We start from the raw sequence: 16913 nt of genomic DNA on the forward strand, positions 1-16913 counted from the left end.
TAGAGATGCTTATTGATCTAACATGCATGTGTTGCAATAAATCCAATCTGAAGTCTTTGTTTGTTTCATATGAGCCCCTTTTCATTGCTTTCCATAATAGAAATGCCAATTTTTACATGTAGCATCCGACTTGTTATAACAATTTAGTGAAATATTTATTTATACTTCTTTCACTTGCAAAAGAATTTTATTTGAGGTGATTTGGGCACATGAGCCTAAATAGTTTATAATAAGCTAGTTGATTATAATAAATTATTTTCATAGCATTTCATGAACTAAATTTTATTTACTTACACTTTTCACATTAAATTTTATTTTACAGGGTTTCCTAAAATCAGATATTAAAATTGATTTCAAATAAAATAAAAATGGCTATATTTTTTAATATTAAAAGTTAGTTACAATTTGCTCCATGGTTTGGATTAGTTGATGATGGAATGGGTCGTTAAGGCATTTTTTATAATGTTATTGGTTTAAACTTAGATTAGCTTAGTGTACCATCTGTGAGGTAATATGGGTATACATGGAGGTGATTGTGTTAAAATTGATTTTTAATTAAAACAAAATGGCTATATTTTTTAATATTAAAAGTTAGTTTAAATTTTCTCCATGGTGTGGATGAGTTGATGATGGAATGGGTTGTTAAGGAATTTTTTATAATGTTATTGGTTTAAACTTATATTAGCTTAGTGTACCAAGTGTGAGGTAATGTGGGTATACTTGGAGGTGATTGTATTAAAATTGATTTTCAAATAAAATAAGATGGCTATATTTTTTAATATTAAAAGTTAGTCTTTATTTTCTCCATGGTGTGTATTAGTTGATGATAGAATGAGTTGTTAAGGCATTTTTTTATAATGTTATTGGTTTAAACTTAGATTAGCTTAGTATACCATGTGTGAGGTAATGTGGGTCTACTTGGAGGTGATTGTGGTAGTGGATAGAATTGATCTCTGTCACATAAGTACAAGCTCGCTATAGTTGTCTATTTCGCCATATTCAAAAAATAACAATAATAATACTAATCTTATTTTTTTAATTTTATTGAATTAATATTTATCAAAATTAGATGTTATTAAAATCTCATGATTTTATCAAAGGTAGTTTAGGTGATGGCAATAAGGTAAACTAATTTTCTTGTAAGCATTTTCTAAATTGTGTCGTCACTCAAACACTCTCATAAAAAAAAATTCTTAACCCCACCTAGAATGCCTAAAAGACAACTCTCAAGCAAGCCACCCAATGTCACATTGGTGGGTTTCTCTCATTCTTTAGACTACACTGAATGATATCTTTTTCTAAGGGGGGAATCCATAAAGATCGAGCTAAGCTAGGTCATTGAGTAATGAAGGAAAGTTCCTTAACAAAGACTAGTGTTTTGGTACTACTCACTATCAAAGTAAAAGGTTAAGGATAAGTGTGCGAATAGTAAAAAAAACATGAATTATGAACAAATTTTGAATAATTTTTACTAGAAAACTATGCTTATTCATGCAACAAAAAAAAAATTATACTTGAAAAAATAAAAAATAAAACTTGCTCAATTAAACATATAACATTAGATGCTAGTGAAGCATATATACAATGGAACAATAAAATTAGAAAATGAATCACAAATTTTGTCTATACAAGTAAGGCATTAGATCATTCATTCATGATATTCATTAGCATTGGAGATTGAGATTTTTTTATCATCACCAAGAGACCATTCCATAATTAAGACATCATACACAATAGTATTAACTATGTTTGAGACGTCAAAGAGTTATGTGTTTTCAATGATAAATAAAGGAAATATTCAAACTTTTTGTTGTTACTAAGGACAATGAAGACAACAAAGTTGAATGTGGACCACTTACACATTTGTAACATTCAAATGTCATCCATTTATCATTAATTTATCACCATTTATAGTTGGGTAGTTTGCAGATGTAGAATTGTGGCCCAAATGATGTATTTGTAACATTCCAAAGTGTGTAATTACAACTAATGAACCATGAGCAATACCATTAGCATGTGAACACATTAACCACTATGTATTTAGAAAAAATTGCCATTAAGACTAGAGACCAATGTATGTTTTAAAGCACCCTTGAACAATAAGAAATTCCAAATCATGTCAAAATCAAATATTTAAGAATTGTGTGCTATGTCTAAATTGTGTGTAGCATGCACCAATAGTGGCAATATTGGGATTCGATCACTACCTTGTTAATGTGTGTTAAGATGTGACATTTCAAATTAGAAACTGGTCATACATCTATAAAAAGATAAGTAAGTAAACCATCAAGATAATCTTAAAAATAGTGAATTGTTATCCTCATGAACCAAGTCATTTCATGTTCCCATGCATTGATTTGTGTAAGGGTGTTGTTAAAATGTCAAATGTGTTAAAAAATGTAAGAAATAAATGTATCAAGAACAAAATTTGACCATGATGCAAATTTGTAAACCCTTTTCACAATTATTAAAGACTTTAAATATCAAGGTGTTTCATGCATTCATGTACTCATGTGAAGCTTAACAGTGTTTACTATGTCATATATATGTTTCCTAGATATGTAAAATCCAACGTGAACAAGTATAAATATGATAATGTGTCCTTACAAGTAAAGCATTAATCATTTTTAATTTATGCTAATCATTTTTAATTTTATCACTTATTCTCTAGTAATATATTTTAGTTCTAGGCTGAAATAGTCATTTAAGTTATTCACTTTTAGTTGAGTCACTTAATTCTAGTCATATATTTGATCCCTAGACTAAATTAGTCATTTAAGTTAGTCACTTTTAGTTCAGTCACTCAAAATTGCTCAAATCTAGCAGTAATTCACTTGAAATAACTGTGGTGACTAACTTTTTTAGTCACATAGTCACTAAACTCTCACTTTGTACTAGTGTTCTTTTCCCTTCCGAGACTTACATTATTTATTCAAGTGTCCTTTCTTCTTGAATTTCCGGCACACTATCCTTGATTTGGAATTGGATCTGCCTTTTTTTGACTTACTACCATTTCTTGGGCTCTTTCCTCTTTTCATTTTTATTCCCGTAGTCTCTGCAGTCAAAATATGGCCTGATGTCTCACTAGAGATTTTTTGTCACATTTCCTTGCTAAGGATAACACCAATGACATCATCAAACTTTAACGTACTAGAGCCAGAGACAAAGTTACTAATGGAAATAACTAAAACATTCCAACTTTCTGACATGAGCATAAAAATAACAGAGCCTTAATTTCATCATCAAAATTTATCCCTATAGAAATTAACTGATTAGTAACCATATTAAATTCATTTAAACGATCAGCAACAGATCCACCTTCTAACATATTCATATTAAATAAACGATTTATAATAAATACCTTGTTTGAGGTTGAGGGTTTTTCATATAGTTTGGCCCATGTTGTCATTAAACCCTTTATTTTCGTTTCCTTTGAAATGTTGAATGCCACTAACGCTTTCAAACATAGCCGTATTGTTCCAAGTGTTGTTCTGTTGAGAATCTTCCATTCTATGTCTATCATACTCATCAGCTTCTTTTATTTTCCGCTCAATGGCAGGTAGATATATTTCTGATACATATAATCTTCCATATGCATCTTCCATAACTAGTAGTTTTGGCTATTGAATTTCTCAACCCTAAACCTACCATATTCCGCCATTACTCCCACTCGAACCAAGAACCCTTATTTCCTATGAGTTTATTAGCCAAATAGACCTTCAACTCTAATACCAATTGTTATAAAGTTATATATTACAGATCAATAGAACACATAAAATATTGTGGAAACAAAAAAAAAAAAAACACATAAAACAAGAGAGACACAAATATACATGGTTCACCCAATTTGGGCTACATCCACGGAGAAAAAATGAGTCCTTCCTTTTATATTACCGAGTAAAACAAAGAGATATAACCTATAATAGATCCACTGTGATTTCTTGTTCTCTCTCACACACTCTCTCTCATTTAGAATAATAATACACAAAAACAATACAATTCCCTCATTTAAACTGATGGTTTCCTTCTAGGGAAACAAACCCTAAATGAATATAAATTCTACCATTATATCATCCACCTAATGAATGACCTAGATTGACTACGAAATTACAATATTTTACAAACAATTATTTTCATCTATTTTTAGCTTTGGGGGAAACAGCAAGATCCAAACATGTAGCCGCACCCCATGGACCACCTAGGTAGCAATAGTGGGGGGGAATCCCCCCCACACCCCCCTTATCGGGGATTGGGATCAAAACATGGTTGAAACAAGATGCCTGAATTAGGAAGATAATCAGGCTCCACATTAAAAAAATTCATGGGTGAAATGAAAATGCAAAGATTTCCCATCAGAAAACACTATGTTAATCTACCTTGCATTTGAATGTGAAATAAATATGAACCAAGGGTCTCTTGATTATAGTGATATTTATTCCAAATATGCAATTACATATTGTTGAGGTTGATTATTTGGAGGTGCATAGGTAGTATGTTAGATTGATTCTGTTGTGGGGATCGTCTTGGATCATTTATTCATGTTGATTCACCATAACTTTGACTTGAATTTGATAAGTGAAACAAATCTAAAATATAAAAGAGTATTACTCAACATTGTAATAAAATATTTTCAAATCTATTAAATTCTTAAGACATGTTCCCTAGGTGATTAAACATGTGGTATTGAAATACACTTGTTCACTATTAATTTTATTTGCTTTTCTTATGAATTGGGTTAAAGAGAAGTAGGGTGTTTGTTTATGTAAACCGATATTTCAAATTCAACCCTACATATAAAAATTCATATCAAATAAATTCAGGAAACCTCAATATTGAGGTGAAATTTCTAAATTTACAATAAAAGTTAGATTCTCAAAATTTCCACACTATCTAGCCAAAATTTCACATTTTTATTGCTATGAGCAATGCAATAAATAGAGAGCATACCAATTCCCACCCAAGGAACACAGAGAACATCTTTATATTGAGAATTATTATTTTTAATAACAACTAGTTGGAGACTAGAGAGTGGAGCCATCACCAATAGGTACCAACTCACATTGTATGCTAATCATTTGAAAGTAGCCCCAAAATTTTCAATCCATTCTTAAGTGGAGGTGGAAAATCATATAGAAGAGTGTGTAGCCAAGTGTGTAGACATACCAACCTAATATTCAAAGAGAGGATAATTACAACTATTTGTCAAGAAATATCCTTAGTTTATTAAAGTTGGCAATGATAGAGTTTGAATAGATGTACCTCCTTATGGAAATATGACCCTATCAACCTCTTATTTTTGGAAAACTTGGAATTGTCCCTTATAAAAGGCTAGGAAGTGTTGGAATTTGGGTAGCTCAGTAGGTATTTCCAAGAGAAGGAATCCCAGCAAAAGGGAGTTGTTGGGCAAGTTTCCCAAGTGATTGGGGTTTTGACCCAAAGTTGTGGGTTTGGACCCAAGCCAATTAACTTTTTCTTCTAATTTATGGTTAAAGGTTTGAGTGGGAAAACCCTTAAAGGACCAGGGGTTCCTCAAATAACCTAAAGGAAAACTATAAATATGAGGCCAAAGGAAATTCCTAGACACCCAAGTGGAGAAGGACCTTCACTTGTGGACAGAGGGAGCCTAAAGGACCTAGCCACAAATCTTCCTCAGAGGAGATAAAATAGCAAGGAGGATGAGTTTCTCCATGATATGGTTAGATAAATGAGTCACTGCCAAAAGGGAGAAGGATATCGAGTAGGAGGATATGGCTGGAGTGTTGTGAGGTTAGATATGTAATAAGAAAGCAAATATGAGTGTTGGAAGGTTAGGGTCCATGGAGAAAGTCATATTTGAGTGTTAGAAGGTAATATTTATAAGAAGAATGTCATATATGAGTGTATGAAGGTCAAATATGCAAGAAGAAAGTCAAATATGATTGATGAAAGGTCATATATGAAAGAAGAGAGTCAAATATGAGTGCTAGAGGGTCAAATTTGCAAGAAGAAAGTCATATCTATGATTTGAGGAAGCAGATCTAACATATTGAGAAGCTATAACGTGGTTGTAGAAAGACTGATTGCTAAGGACAACAATAATCTAAGGACCTGGAGCTGAAGGCACTATCTCATGTATTCATTTGATTTTTCATGGGTAAATTGAATATTTGGTGGAATACATCTCAAGCCCTAAGTTTTGGATCCTATGTATACTAGTTGTATTAGAGATCTAAAGGGCCATGATCCATGGTACAAGAGCCCTAATTATTCTTTTATTAATGGACTAATAAGGGCTGAGATTTGGGCCATATAAATTTTCTACATAATTCATTTCACTATTGTTATATTTTCATTGTGCAAAGTGATTTTAGTTGAGTACCTTTAGTGTTTATGTGCGAGTCTAGACATTGACCATATTTGGGGTATGACTTTGAATCTGCCAGAGGGAGCCGCGGAGCTGACATGCCGACACCTCGATTATACTTTGCGTGCTATGTTTCTTCTTCCACCGGACTTGTCTACGTCGCTGGCGGTGCCGACGAGCATGACCTCCGTCTTGCATCTGTAGAATCATATAACGTGGAGACAGACAAGTGGGAAATTTTGCCTCCTATGATCGAACCGCACGGCTATGGATGCCGCGGTTTTTTCATGGATGGTAAATTAATGGTGTTAGAGGAATTCGAGCGTGGAGAAGTATTCGATCCGAGTGAGGGAACCTGGAGAATGATAGCACATATGTGGAACACGAGGTTAGAAACATGGAGAAGCCATGAGGTTTGTTCTTTTTGTGGGGAGTTGTACTTGTTCACTGAACAACAGGTAGAGAAGTATGATGTTGAGAAGGACGTTTGGAGTGTGGTAGCTTCCTTTCCGAATCTCCTCGATATTCGATTCTTTACATGCGCTACACAGTGGAGTGACCAGATTTTTTTCAGCGCTTTTGGCCCCCTAGGAAACCACATCTCTTATCTGTTTAATCCGTCAACCAGGGAGTTCACTGAAGTTACAGCTGATGATGGGAAGTTAATCATATCTGCAGCAACCGTGGAGATTTGAATGTAATATTTAGATGCACAGACTTGTCACGATTAGCTTAAGACTTTGATGTGAAATGATGTGTCATCAATAGTTTTTTAATCAAGCAGCTTGTGTGGTGTGTGGGGTTCAAGTCTATATTAGACATTGCCCAGTTTAAGGAAATATTCTCTAGGTTCGATTTCCTTTTTTCGATTAATTTTGTTTAAGTTTTTTTATTTTTGTAAAAGTAAGTTATTAGAATTAAATAGTATCTTTTTAATATATATTTATTTTACCATCACTTTCTTATTAATATTAATCTTTCTTTCCATAATGGTTTCATATGAGTTTGGAGTAAAGATTGTTAAATTTTGTAGTTTATTTATTTTTAATATTATATTTGGTGAAATTTGTTATTCATTTTCATATTAATATTATTCTTTTTTTCCATAATTGTTTCATATGAGTTTGAAGTAGAGATTTTCTAATTTTTAGTTTATTTATTTTTAGTATTAAATTGATATGTTAAAAAATTAATTCAATTTAATTGTTAATTTTTCTTTCTAGAAATATAGTCAAAGGAATTAGCTTTAAAATTTGTTGTATAACGATTTATATAGAAGAAAGGCCCTTTGGAATAATTTTGGAGTTGTAAGAATATTCTTCATCCAATAAATGATTAGTGGAGTTAGAAATTAGCTAGAATGGATATTTTTTATTCAATACCACATTACATCCTTGGTCGTATCCCCTACTAAAAGACAACATAATCAAAAAATAAAACAATAAAAATACAAAATGTGCCAAATGATAAGGAATGTCTGTCGGCATTATGACACAGGTTTGGCTCTATGACATAGGTGTTGTCCTTGATGGCAACTCACTCAAATGGCAGATCATAGTTTAGGCTCTCAGAATGAAAGAAAATGAGGTATACACAGGTTACTCGTAACAAAATCGCGTATACACGCGGGATTACCGATCAAAAGGCACATATACGTATGCACACACTTTCATGCAAAGAAAAGCACGTACATGTGGGAAAACTTATGATTTGTCCATGGTATTTAGTCCGACATATTTGAACCTATGGTTTTGGTTCTTTGTATTGCACCCAAAGTGTTGAACCCAAGTATTAGGTCCCTAGTATTGGTTCTCAATGGTTTTGGACCATGGTTTGAGTAAGACCTAAGACTATAAAAAGGAAAGGAGATCGTTTGGCAAGGGTATGGACTCAGGCATTGAATATCTTAAGAGCATTAAGATCTAGAATACTGGGATTGGTTTGTGATGTGTAGTTGGATCTGAATCAAGGAGGTGCCTAAGCGTTACAAGATAGATAAGCTCTATTGATGGGTCGAGATCTTAAGGCTTGAATAATAATATCATTGTGTGTTTTTGATCTGTTATAATTGGCGCATGATTAGATCTATAAATCTAATAATCTGGGTATAACTGATGTCTGATTAAGTAAAAGGGTAAATTATCTTTTATAGATCTGTACGTAGGTTCAGCGCAGCATAGGCGCCTATATAGTGAAGACACACCACTACATGTAGGGGGGGTTTAAGACAATATTTGAGTCAATTGTCTTAACTTAAGACAAAAAGAAACTTGTGTATTGTCTTAAATATTGTCTCTAAGCGGGTGTCTCAAAATGTAATGTCTCAAAAATTTGTCTCTATAAAGACAATATAAAACACATATTATTATTGTCTCTATAAAAACAAGAATTATTGTCTATTAAGAGACAATTTGATTTGTCTCTCTAGAGACAATTTCATTTGTCTCTTTAGAGACAACTTCATTTGTGTCTCTTTAGAGACAATTACATTTTTGTATTTTTAGAGACAATTCCATAATTCAAACTATTGTCTCTCTAGAGACAATATAAAAAATTATTAAAAAAAAAATAAATGTCCATAATTCAAACTATTGTCTCTCTAGAGACAATATAAAAAAATATTTAAAAATAAATAAATAAAATCATTTTGAGTGTCTGCTGGTCATGCCTTCCATTATGTCTATCGATCTGAATAATTTTCTTAGCCTAAATAGAAGATTCTTTAACCCCGCTTATGTATTCTGTTCTATAACCACGAGGCCTCTTGTTTTGGCCCCATTGTATGACAAGATCTCCTCGTTCTGCAACGCAATGCCTTGAGGGTTTGTTTTCTTGGCTAGTCTTTCTATCTTCACTCTTCTCACGGAACGGTTCCGGAATGGAGTTTACATAGTCGAGAGCTTTCTGGTGGTTCCCGTTGCTGTTTGTCAATGACCCTCCTTTCGTCCTTACTGTCTTTCCTTCCAAAAGGGTACTGGGATGGATCCCATTTAAAATCCTTCCATTCTTGAGGTTTTCTTTCTTCTTGCATAGTTTCACGTGTGTCTTTTTTGCATTACTCGTCAGCATAGAATCCGCGCTAGCCCCTTGATATCTGCACAGAGGAATCATAGGCGTAACATAAATTTTTGGCCGTAGATTTAGTTTGCAGGTTGAACAGGACAAAATATATGTAACAGAGCTTCATTTTAAAACATATAGGCCACCTTCAATTAGACTCCAAAAGTAAATCTGGTGCACATATTCATCAGTTGTTGGAACTGCAATTGTCTTTAACAGATAACTTGGCAGGGCTTAAAAAAGCAACATAGCCAAAAAATGGATCTGAATACTTCTTATGAATAGCTCTCAGCTTATTTCCTCCTGCATTTAGGTGAAAATCAGCCATGAAATACGCACATTCCCTAGAACAATGGACATAAATGTTATTACCTCAATGTACAGAGTTAACAAAATGTATGTATGCCTCTAGATGCTTAGTATGCACGTTAGTATTAGATAAAGATTCAATTCAAATAGGTGTTAGTAGCTGAGTTCCAACATATAGTTGATCAAGACACAATGTTTTGGCCGTAGCTGATCAACAATGCCTGCCTGTAATTGATGAAGAAATCTAAAATGTCCAGCAGTAGGATTTCTTTAGAAGGGTAAAATCACTAAAAGCATGATGCTTTAAAAATTTTAAGGCTTACTTTCGGTCTGCTTCATAGTAGCCTGTATGAAGGGTAGGTGTTTTGTTCCAACATGGATCCTTCCTCAAAGTGCATCGAGCAGTGTAGACAGTAGTAGCAGCAAGCATTGATGGATTGTACTTGCTCATTATGTACTGAAGCAAACACAGTTCAACCAAGAAGAATGCGAGATTTTCCATCTGAATAATAGATAGTACGACTTGTCAGTATAGCAGGGTATTATTAGGAATACAATGAAGAAAAGTAATTTAAAACATGAATGCTAGATTTTATGAGGCATTTTCGAAAGTAGATTTGATCAATGCCACACAGGCTGCTTTCAACAATATAAAAAGTGGTGTCATTCAAAACTTTACCACTTTGTCGGAATCAACTGCCTTTAGAAACCTGAGGAGGAATACATATGGAGTGGGAACTGTAAGCTTGAAGTTCAGTTGCTTTAATATCGTAGACTCCTATGAAGAGTTATTATCAATTGATCGGTCAATCTGAATGTTTGGAGACTATGTTGCAATCAATGACAAAGAATTATCGGTTAGAGCTAATTGCTATGGCCACTATCTATTCTGACGTGCATTCATTTGGGAAGATGCCGATGAAGTCATTGTCCTGTAGCCAAGTATAAACCAACTCTTATCAATATTGTGTTACCTATTATAATGTAAATTTTGTGATGATTCCAACATAAAGCGTAATCTTCCGTAGGAATAGATATTGTTGGTGTATGTACTTTTATACAGCCAACAAAGTGTTCTTTTAATTAGATATATACACATCCTTTCTTATAGATGTGAGCAAGTCATCATACCTGTGGAGGACAGACTTCTTCATACTTGCTAGCTATAAACATTGCAGTGATAGCAAGTAATGGAAAATTCTTCCTTGCAATACTCAGAATAGAAAGGTATTTGTCAATGATGTTCACAGTGAGATACAACGTCTCTGGAATTTATTCCAATTCCAGATGCACCTGAAAATTTTAAGATTTTGATGTCAGGCCTAAGAGATAGTCCATATAAATCTCTTTTAGATCTAAATTTGATAACAAATGGATGTTGGAACTAGCATAGGAACAAAGTTGTACCTCCACCAACCAATCAATCATGATTGCCCTCATCTTTGCGTTGATTTTAACCTGTTTCTCATATAATCTGGAGGTACACAACTCACGTCCTGGGCATACATGAATGCCAAATTTTAGTTAAGGAAAATAAAACTTTACCTTCACCCTAACAAGAAACTGCAATCATTGACAGAGAAACATACCTCAATTGTCCTATAGAATTTGTATATATCTTCAATGTATTCAACAACTGCCAATTGGTTTTCAATGTTTCCATCATCAATGCTAGGAAGCACGTGATGGGAATCCCTAAATGCATCCTGAAATACATTCATCAAGATTACTAATCATTTTCAGCCGACTTACATCATCAATAAACACAACACTAACTTGAGGCTATCAAGATAACTAATCATTTTCATCCAACTTACAACATGACTAAACACAAAGCTATCTTAAGGTTATAAAATTTGCTAGTAATTTGGAGTGGACATGGATACTCTTTGGTTTGTGTATATTTGTTGAACAAGAACAAGAAAATTATAAGAGAGTGACACAGACCTCACTTTGAGATGTTAGCATTGCAATCAATGATGGTGTAGTGTGTTTCCTGGCACTTGAGTGAATGTTATCACTAATACAAATGACAACGTCATTGCTGGTGGTGCAACTGTCATCATTGGGTAAGTTGGCAAGGCATAAAAAAGCAACATAGCCATGACATGGATCTGAATACTTCTCATGAACATATCTCAGCTCATTCCTTCTTGTACTTAAGTGGAAGTCAACCATGAAGTTTGCACATTCCCTGGAACAAGTAAATCAAATGTTATTCCTTAACAACGTACAGGGTTAACTAAATGTGCACACACCCCAGACAGTTTGATGTGCACATTTGTCAATCTTTCTCATATGTAGAATTAGATACAATTTGAGACAGGTTGCCAGTAAATTAGTGTTGTAGCAGGTCCACTAGGTTTTGGATATATAATCTACAGATCGCGTAATTCATGGAAATTCCTAAGATATTTAGGAGTAAGTATCCTTTGGAAGGTTAAACTCATTAAAAGCATGGTGCCTTGAGAACTAGAAGACTTACTTGAGATCTTCTTTTGAGTAGCCTGTGTGAAGAGCAAGTGTTTTACTCCAACATGGATCCTTCTTCAAAGTGCATTGAGCAGTGTAGACAGCAGCAGCAACAAGGATTGATGGACTGTATTGGATCATTTTGTAATGAAGAAAACACAGCTCAACCAAGTAAAATGCTAGATTTTCTATCTGAACCATGCAATAATACATTTTAATTTTTAAAATTAGAGAGGATTATTAGGAAATACAATGAAGAAAAAACATTTAAACCAAAATCTCAATTTTCCAGAAGCATTTTGAAAGTCAATTTGATCAATACATCAGAAGATTATTCTAACAATACAAAAGAAACAGTGGAGTTCATCACTTTACCACTCTGTGGAGAAACCTAACAAGGAATACATAAGGAGTGGGAACGGTAAGATTGAATTCCAATCGATTTAATATTGTATGCTCCTGCCAAGTATCATTATCAATGTATCACTCACACTGAATCTTTAAAATCTATTGTAATTAAATGAAACATAAAGATATCAGCTAGAGATAATTACCATGGCTACTATCATTTTGGATGTGTATTGGTATCCTGAGATGCAGATAAATTCATTGACCTGTAACCAAATATGAATTGTTTCTTCTTATGTCAATATTCAACAGCCAACCAGGTATTCTATCAATTAGATATATGCAAAAGGTTTCCTTACAGTCATGCTTATGGATGTCAGTAAGTCATCCTACCTGAGGAGTGCAGGTATCTTGAAATTTGCAAGCTATAAACATCGCAACGATACCCACTAATTGTAATTCCCACTTCCTAGCAATATAAATAGAAAGGTATCTATCGATAATGTTTACAGCGAGATACAATGTTTCTGGCATTAGTTCACATTTGTGATGCACCTGCAAAATTTAATATTTCGAGGTAAAGCCTAAGAAATTGCCCACATGAAGTTCTTCTAGATTCAACATTGGCAGCAAATGAAGCTAGGATAGGAACTAATTTGTACATGTATCGACCAATCAATCAGGGTTGCCCTCATTGTCTCATTGATTTCATCCTGCCTTTTCATATAATCTAGAGGTACACAGCTCATGTTCTAGACATACGGGACTGCCAATGATTACTAAATGAAAATAAAAAATTTACCTTCACATTCACACAAATCTCCAATCATTGATAGAGAAACATACCTCAATCTTTTGATAGGACTTGTATATGTCTCCAACATATTCTGCAACTGCCAATTGGTTTCCGAGGTCTCCATCATCGATGCTAGGGAGAACCTCTTGAACATCCTGAAATACCCCTTATTAATCATTTTTATCCAAACTACATAATAGATAAACAAAAATCAATCTTACAGCTATAAAAACCTCTTAGTAATTGGGTGTGGATGTGGGTAACTTTGGCTGATATATATTTGGATTTGAGCCAGTACATAAAACAAGAAAAGTATTAGAAAACTAATAAACTTAATCAATAAGACATACCTCACTTCAAGCTGTTAGCACCGCAGTTTGTGACTGTGCTATGGGTTTCATTGCTTTGAGTTGGCTAGATGTTTGTAATCCCCCATCTTGTGCACTTGAGTCTACGCTATCACTGATAGAAACTACATTATCCTTCTTTCTAGCAGTGTCATTCTTAGCCTTCCTTCTGACAATCAGCCTCTGTTTGTTTCCCCGGACTACCTTTGCCTCTGCTTTGGCTCTTGCCTTAACAACAATATCATCTGCTTGGAATTGCTGGAATCAAAATGGGAAAATTAAAGAGTGAGATTCCATGCTTGGGCTCACAGAAAATAGAGAACAGAATGAGTCCCGTGAAATGAAAACAAAGAGCAACAAATTAAACATGCCCAGAAAAACATAATACTAGGCACGAAGATCGAAAAAGTAGGTTTTGCCTTGTTGCTAGTTCAATTCCCCAGAAGATTGTCCTTTATAAACGGTAGACCCAGTGCTTTACAAAAAAACAATAATTCAGCTTGCTTAATTGACTCTGATTAAACTTACCTCAGTGGTGGGATTGGCTCCCTTGTTGGCATTGACAACCAAGTTTACTCTAGACCTCCTGAAATAGTAGTCAATCCAATAGTGTAGGACTTGAAATTAAAAGCAGAGGCCACCAAATAGAAAGAAACAAAAATCCATCAACATATTGATTCAATTTATACATCTAAAGGATAATAAATAACATAAAACAACATACTCCATCACCACATCTTTGTTGATATTGCATTTGGGGTTCCGAGCTCCCACCACATTGCCAATGTCTCCTAACGCCTTCCTATTATTGTTGCCTTGCTGTGCTTTTTGATTGGGTGCAACCATTGCAAGGCCTGCCATTTTTCGCGCACATGATTTCATGGAAAAACAAACTAGAAAAACAGCTTAAAATGCAGTTTTTCTATGGGTCCTCAAAACATGGGCTTTAGGATTAGCGAGGCAGATATTTCCTATATCAATTACTGACAGCCAAAAACACGCAACCCAAATCTTAAGGGCCATCCCCCATATTTTCATCACATTTTATCTTAAACGGCCAATTTTCAATCACAAAATAGAAACAGTAGGGAGCTAATCCTCAAATTCGAAGCCTGTTTGAAGAGATTGAATTTGAAGGAAAAGATACAAAAATTTAGGGCACATTCAAAGCTGATATGAGGCTGTATACTATGCTACAGCAAAAGGTAAGAATTAATTACTGAGATATCTACATACTGTTTTAAAAGTTCAATTCCAAGTAAATCTTGAAAAATTCTTGCCTCCATAATCCAGTTAACCATCAGAAGACGTTGTTTTCCTATGCGGTCAATTGAGTATTAATACTGTCCAACAGATGACCTTGAAACGGCGGTTTCTTACGCTCTCTTGCTTTAAATTTCTGAAATGTATCCTCGTCTTCATCCTCAGTGCATATATAGTCCTACACAGTACAAGAAACAAAAGCACTGTGAATTGAAAGTTCAACTTATAAAAACAGAAACCTATCGGTTCATCAAAATTTTTGGCTTTTCACATCTTGTTTCATAACAAAGTTATTTACAAATCGTTTCTCAAACATCACCCTGGCACGAGATCAATGAGGAACTTGATTTGAGAGTTATTTTAATTAACAAAGTTTTAGCTGGGAACATAAATTGTATTTGCTGTAAATGAAAATAAAGCTTAATGATCAAAGTTATAAGCTTCCCGAGTTCTTGATTTTCGTTCCTTTAATGTTCAGATGAGAATTTAGAAAAGGAAAAAAAAGACAAACTCCAAATCTAATGTTACCTGTAAATAGTCGGAAAATAGTTCATTACCACGACGAGATTCTATGTACTCTCCACATTCCAGATCAGTTATAGTTAATGGAAGCTCCGTCAAGCCAATGGAACCTTTAGCAGAAACATAATCACTCCATGACCAAAATTTCTCTTCAAATTCACCAATTAATGGATAACAAGAACTGGCAATGACTGAGGGCCGCACAGTGCTAGAATCAGCCTGTAAATCATCGCTTACCATGGTAAGAAATTGGTCAGTCGATTTCTTCTCAAGCAGTGCAGAAGTCTCAGCTGAGTCTTTTCTGGCCTTCTGACCGTGCCCCAAAATAAGCCTTCACCATTTAGGTAAACTAAAATCGGTTCATGCACTAAAAACAGTAAATTTTTGCACAAATATTTGATTTAAATAAGAAGGATTTTAACGGCTTAAAGGCTGTGATCTTCCCTCCTATACTACATAGAGACAAAGGCAATTGTCAGATCCATCCAAGAAAGACCTTCCTGGAGTTCCATTCCCAGAATATTATAAATCAATTAGAGATTTCAACAACTGCTATTTCTTTAGTGCTTCTATAAACAATAACCTGCCATGCCACAAGATGGTAAAAGCATTCCTAGTGTCAGTGCTTCTATAAACAATAACCTGCCGTGCCACAAGATGGTAAAGTGTCATCTCAATGCACTGCCACTCGCAATAAAAGGATAGAGAAAAATTACTACAGTCCTAAAATATGTTTGAAAATATCAAAGGTAAAGAATTTGGAGGGCTACCCTTGCAAGAACGAAAGAAAGAGTGTCAGAAACGCCTCAGGTTCGACCCTGGTGCAACTTACACATAATACCTTCAAATATTTCTAAACTACAACAAGTATACAAGATTTTAGAGGCTGAAAATTTTCCTTTAACAATAGACGTGCACATATTACAGATTACAAGGTTTCAAAGAATATGATTATAATGAGAGTTAGAACACTGAAATGAAATCTTAAACTACACCACCGCTTAAAGAATCTCCAGAAATTCCCATTCTTAACCAACTCTGAAGTAGGAAACAAAGTATCAAGGACGTATGCAACAAATCACCCATAAAGAGTTTACAAAATAAGATTAAATGGCCATAGATTACACCATCTACTGCTAAACTTTGCAGAACCTTGGAATCAGAGGAGTTAATGTGTTTGGTCAAGGACTTAACACCAAGGAAACGAAGCGACTAAAAATGTACAAAACAATCGAACATTCCCAGCATATTTAAATCAGAAAATCCAAAGAAAATCCTCTTTAAGAGCAACATATAGAAGAAACCTATAATTACGAGTTGCACTGCCTGGATCCCTCTTAAGATCGTTCAAACTCGCAAAATTTACAAGCCACGGGATGGGAGGAGATGATCACAGACCTCATGACCAAAGCTGGTATAAACCAGAGGCTGAATATGCTTCCTTTCGATGTTT

The 16913-nt window shown here is 34.3% G+C and overlaps 1 protein-coding gene and 1 pseudogene across 1 annotated transcript; one reads left to right on the forward strand and one right to left on the reverse strand.

The window, feature by feature from the left end:
* The first annotated feature begins 6441 nt into the window (after positions 1-6441).
* On the forward strand, positions 6442-7038 carry LOC149242610 (F-box/kelch-repeat protein At1g16250-like). Its single transcript, XM_089370901.1, has one exon. The coding sequence runs from the start codon at positions 6442-6444 to the stop codon at positions 7036-7038; it is 597 nt and encodes a 198-aa protein (XP_089227027.1).
* A 2011-nt stretch (positions 7039-9049) lies between these two features.
* On the reverse strand, positions 9050-14563 carry LOC149242611 (G2/mitotic-specific cyclin-2-like; annotated as a pseudogene).
* Positions 14564-16913: the final 2350 nt, after the last annotated feature.

Source organism: Pinus tabuliformis, chromosome 8, assembly GCF_031772625.1.
Source record: "Pinus tabuliformis cultivar Carrire ecotype Pingquan chromosome 8, CPIR1, whole genome shotgun sequence".
In the NCBI taxonomy this organism is placed as follows: Eukaryota; Viridiplantae; Streptophyta; class Pinopsida; order Pinales; family Pinaceae; genus Pinus; species Pinus tabuliformis.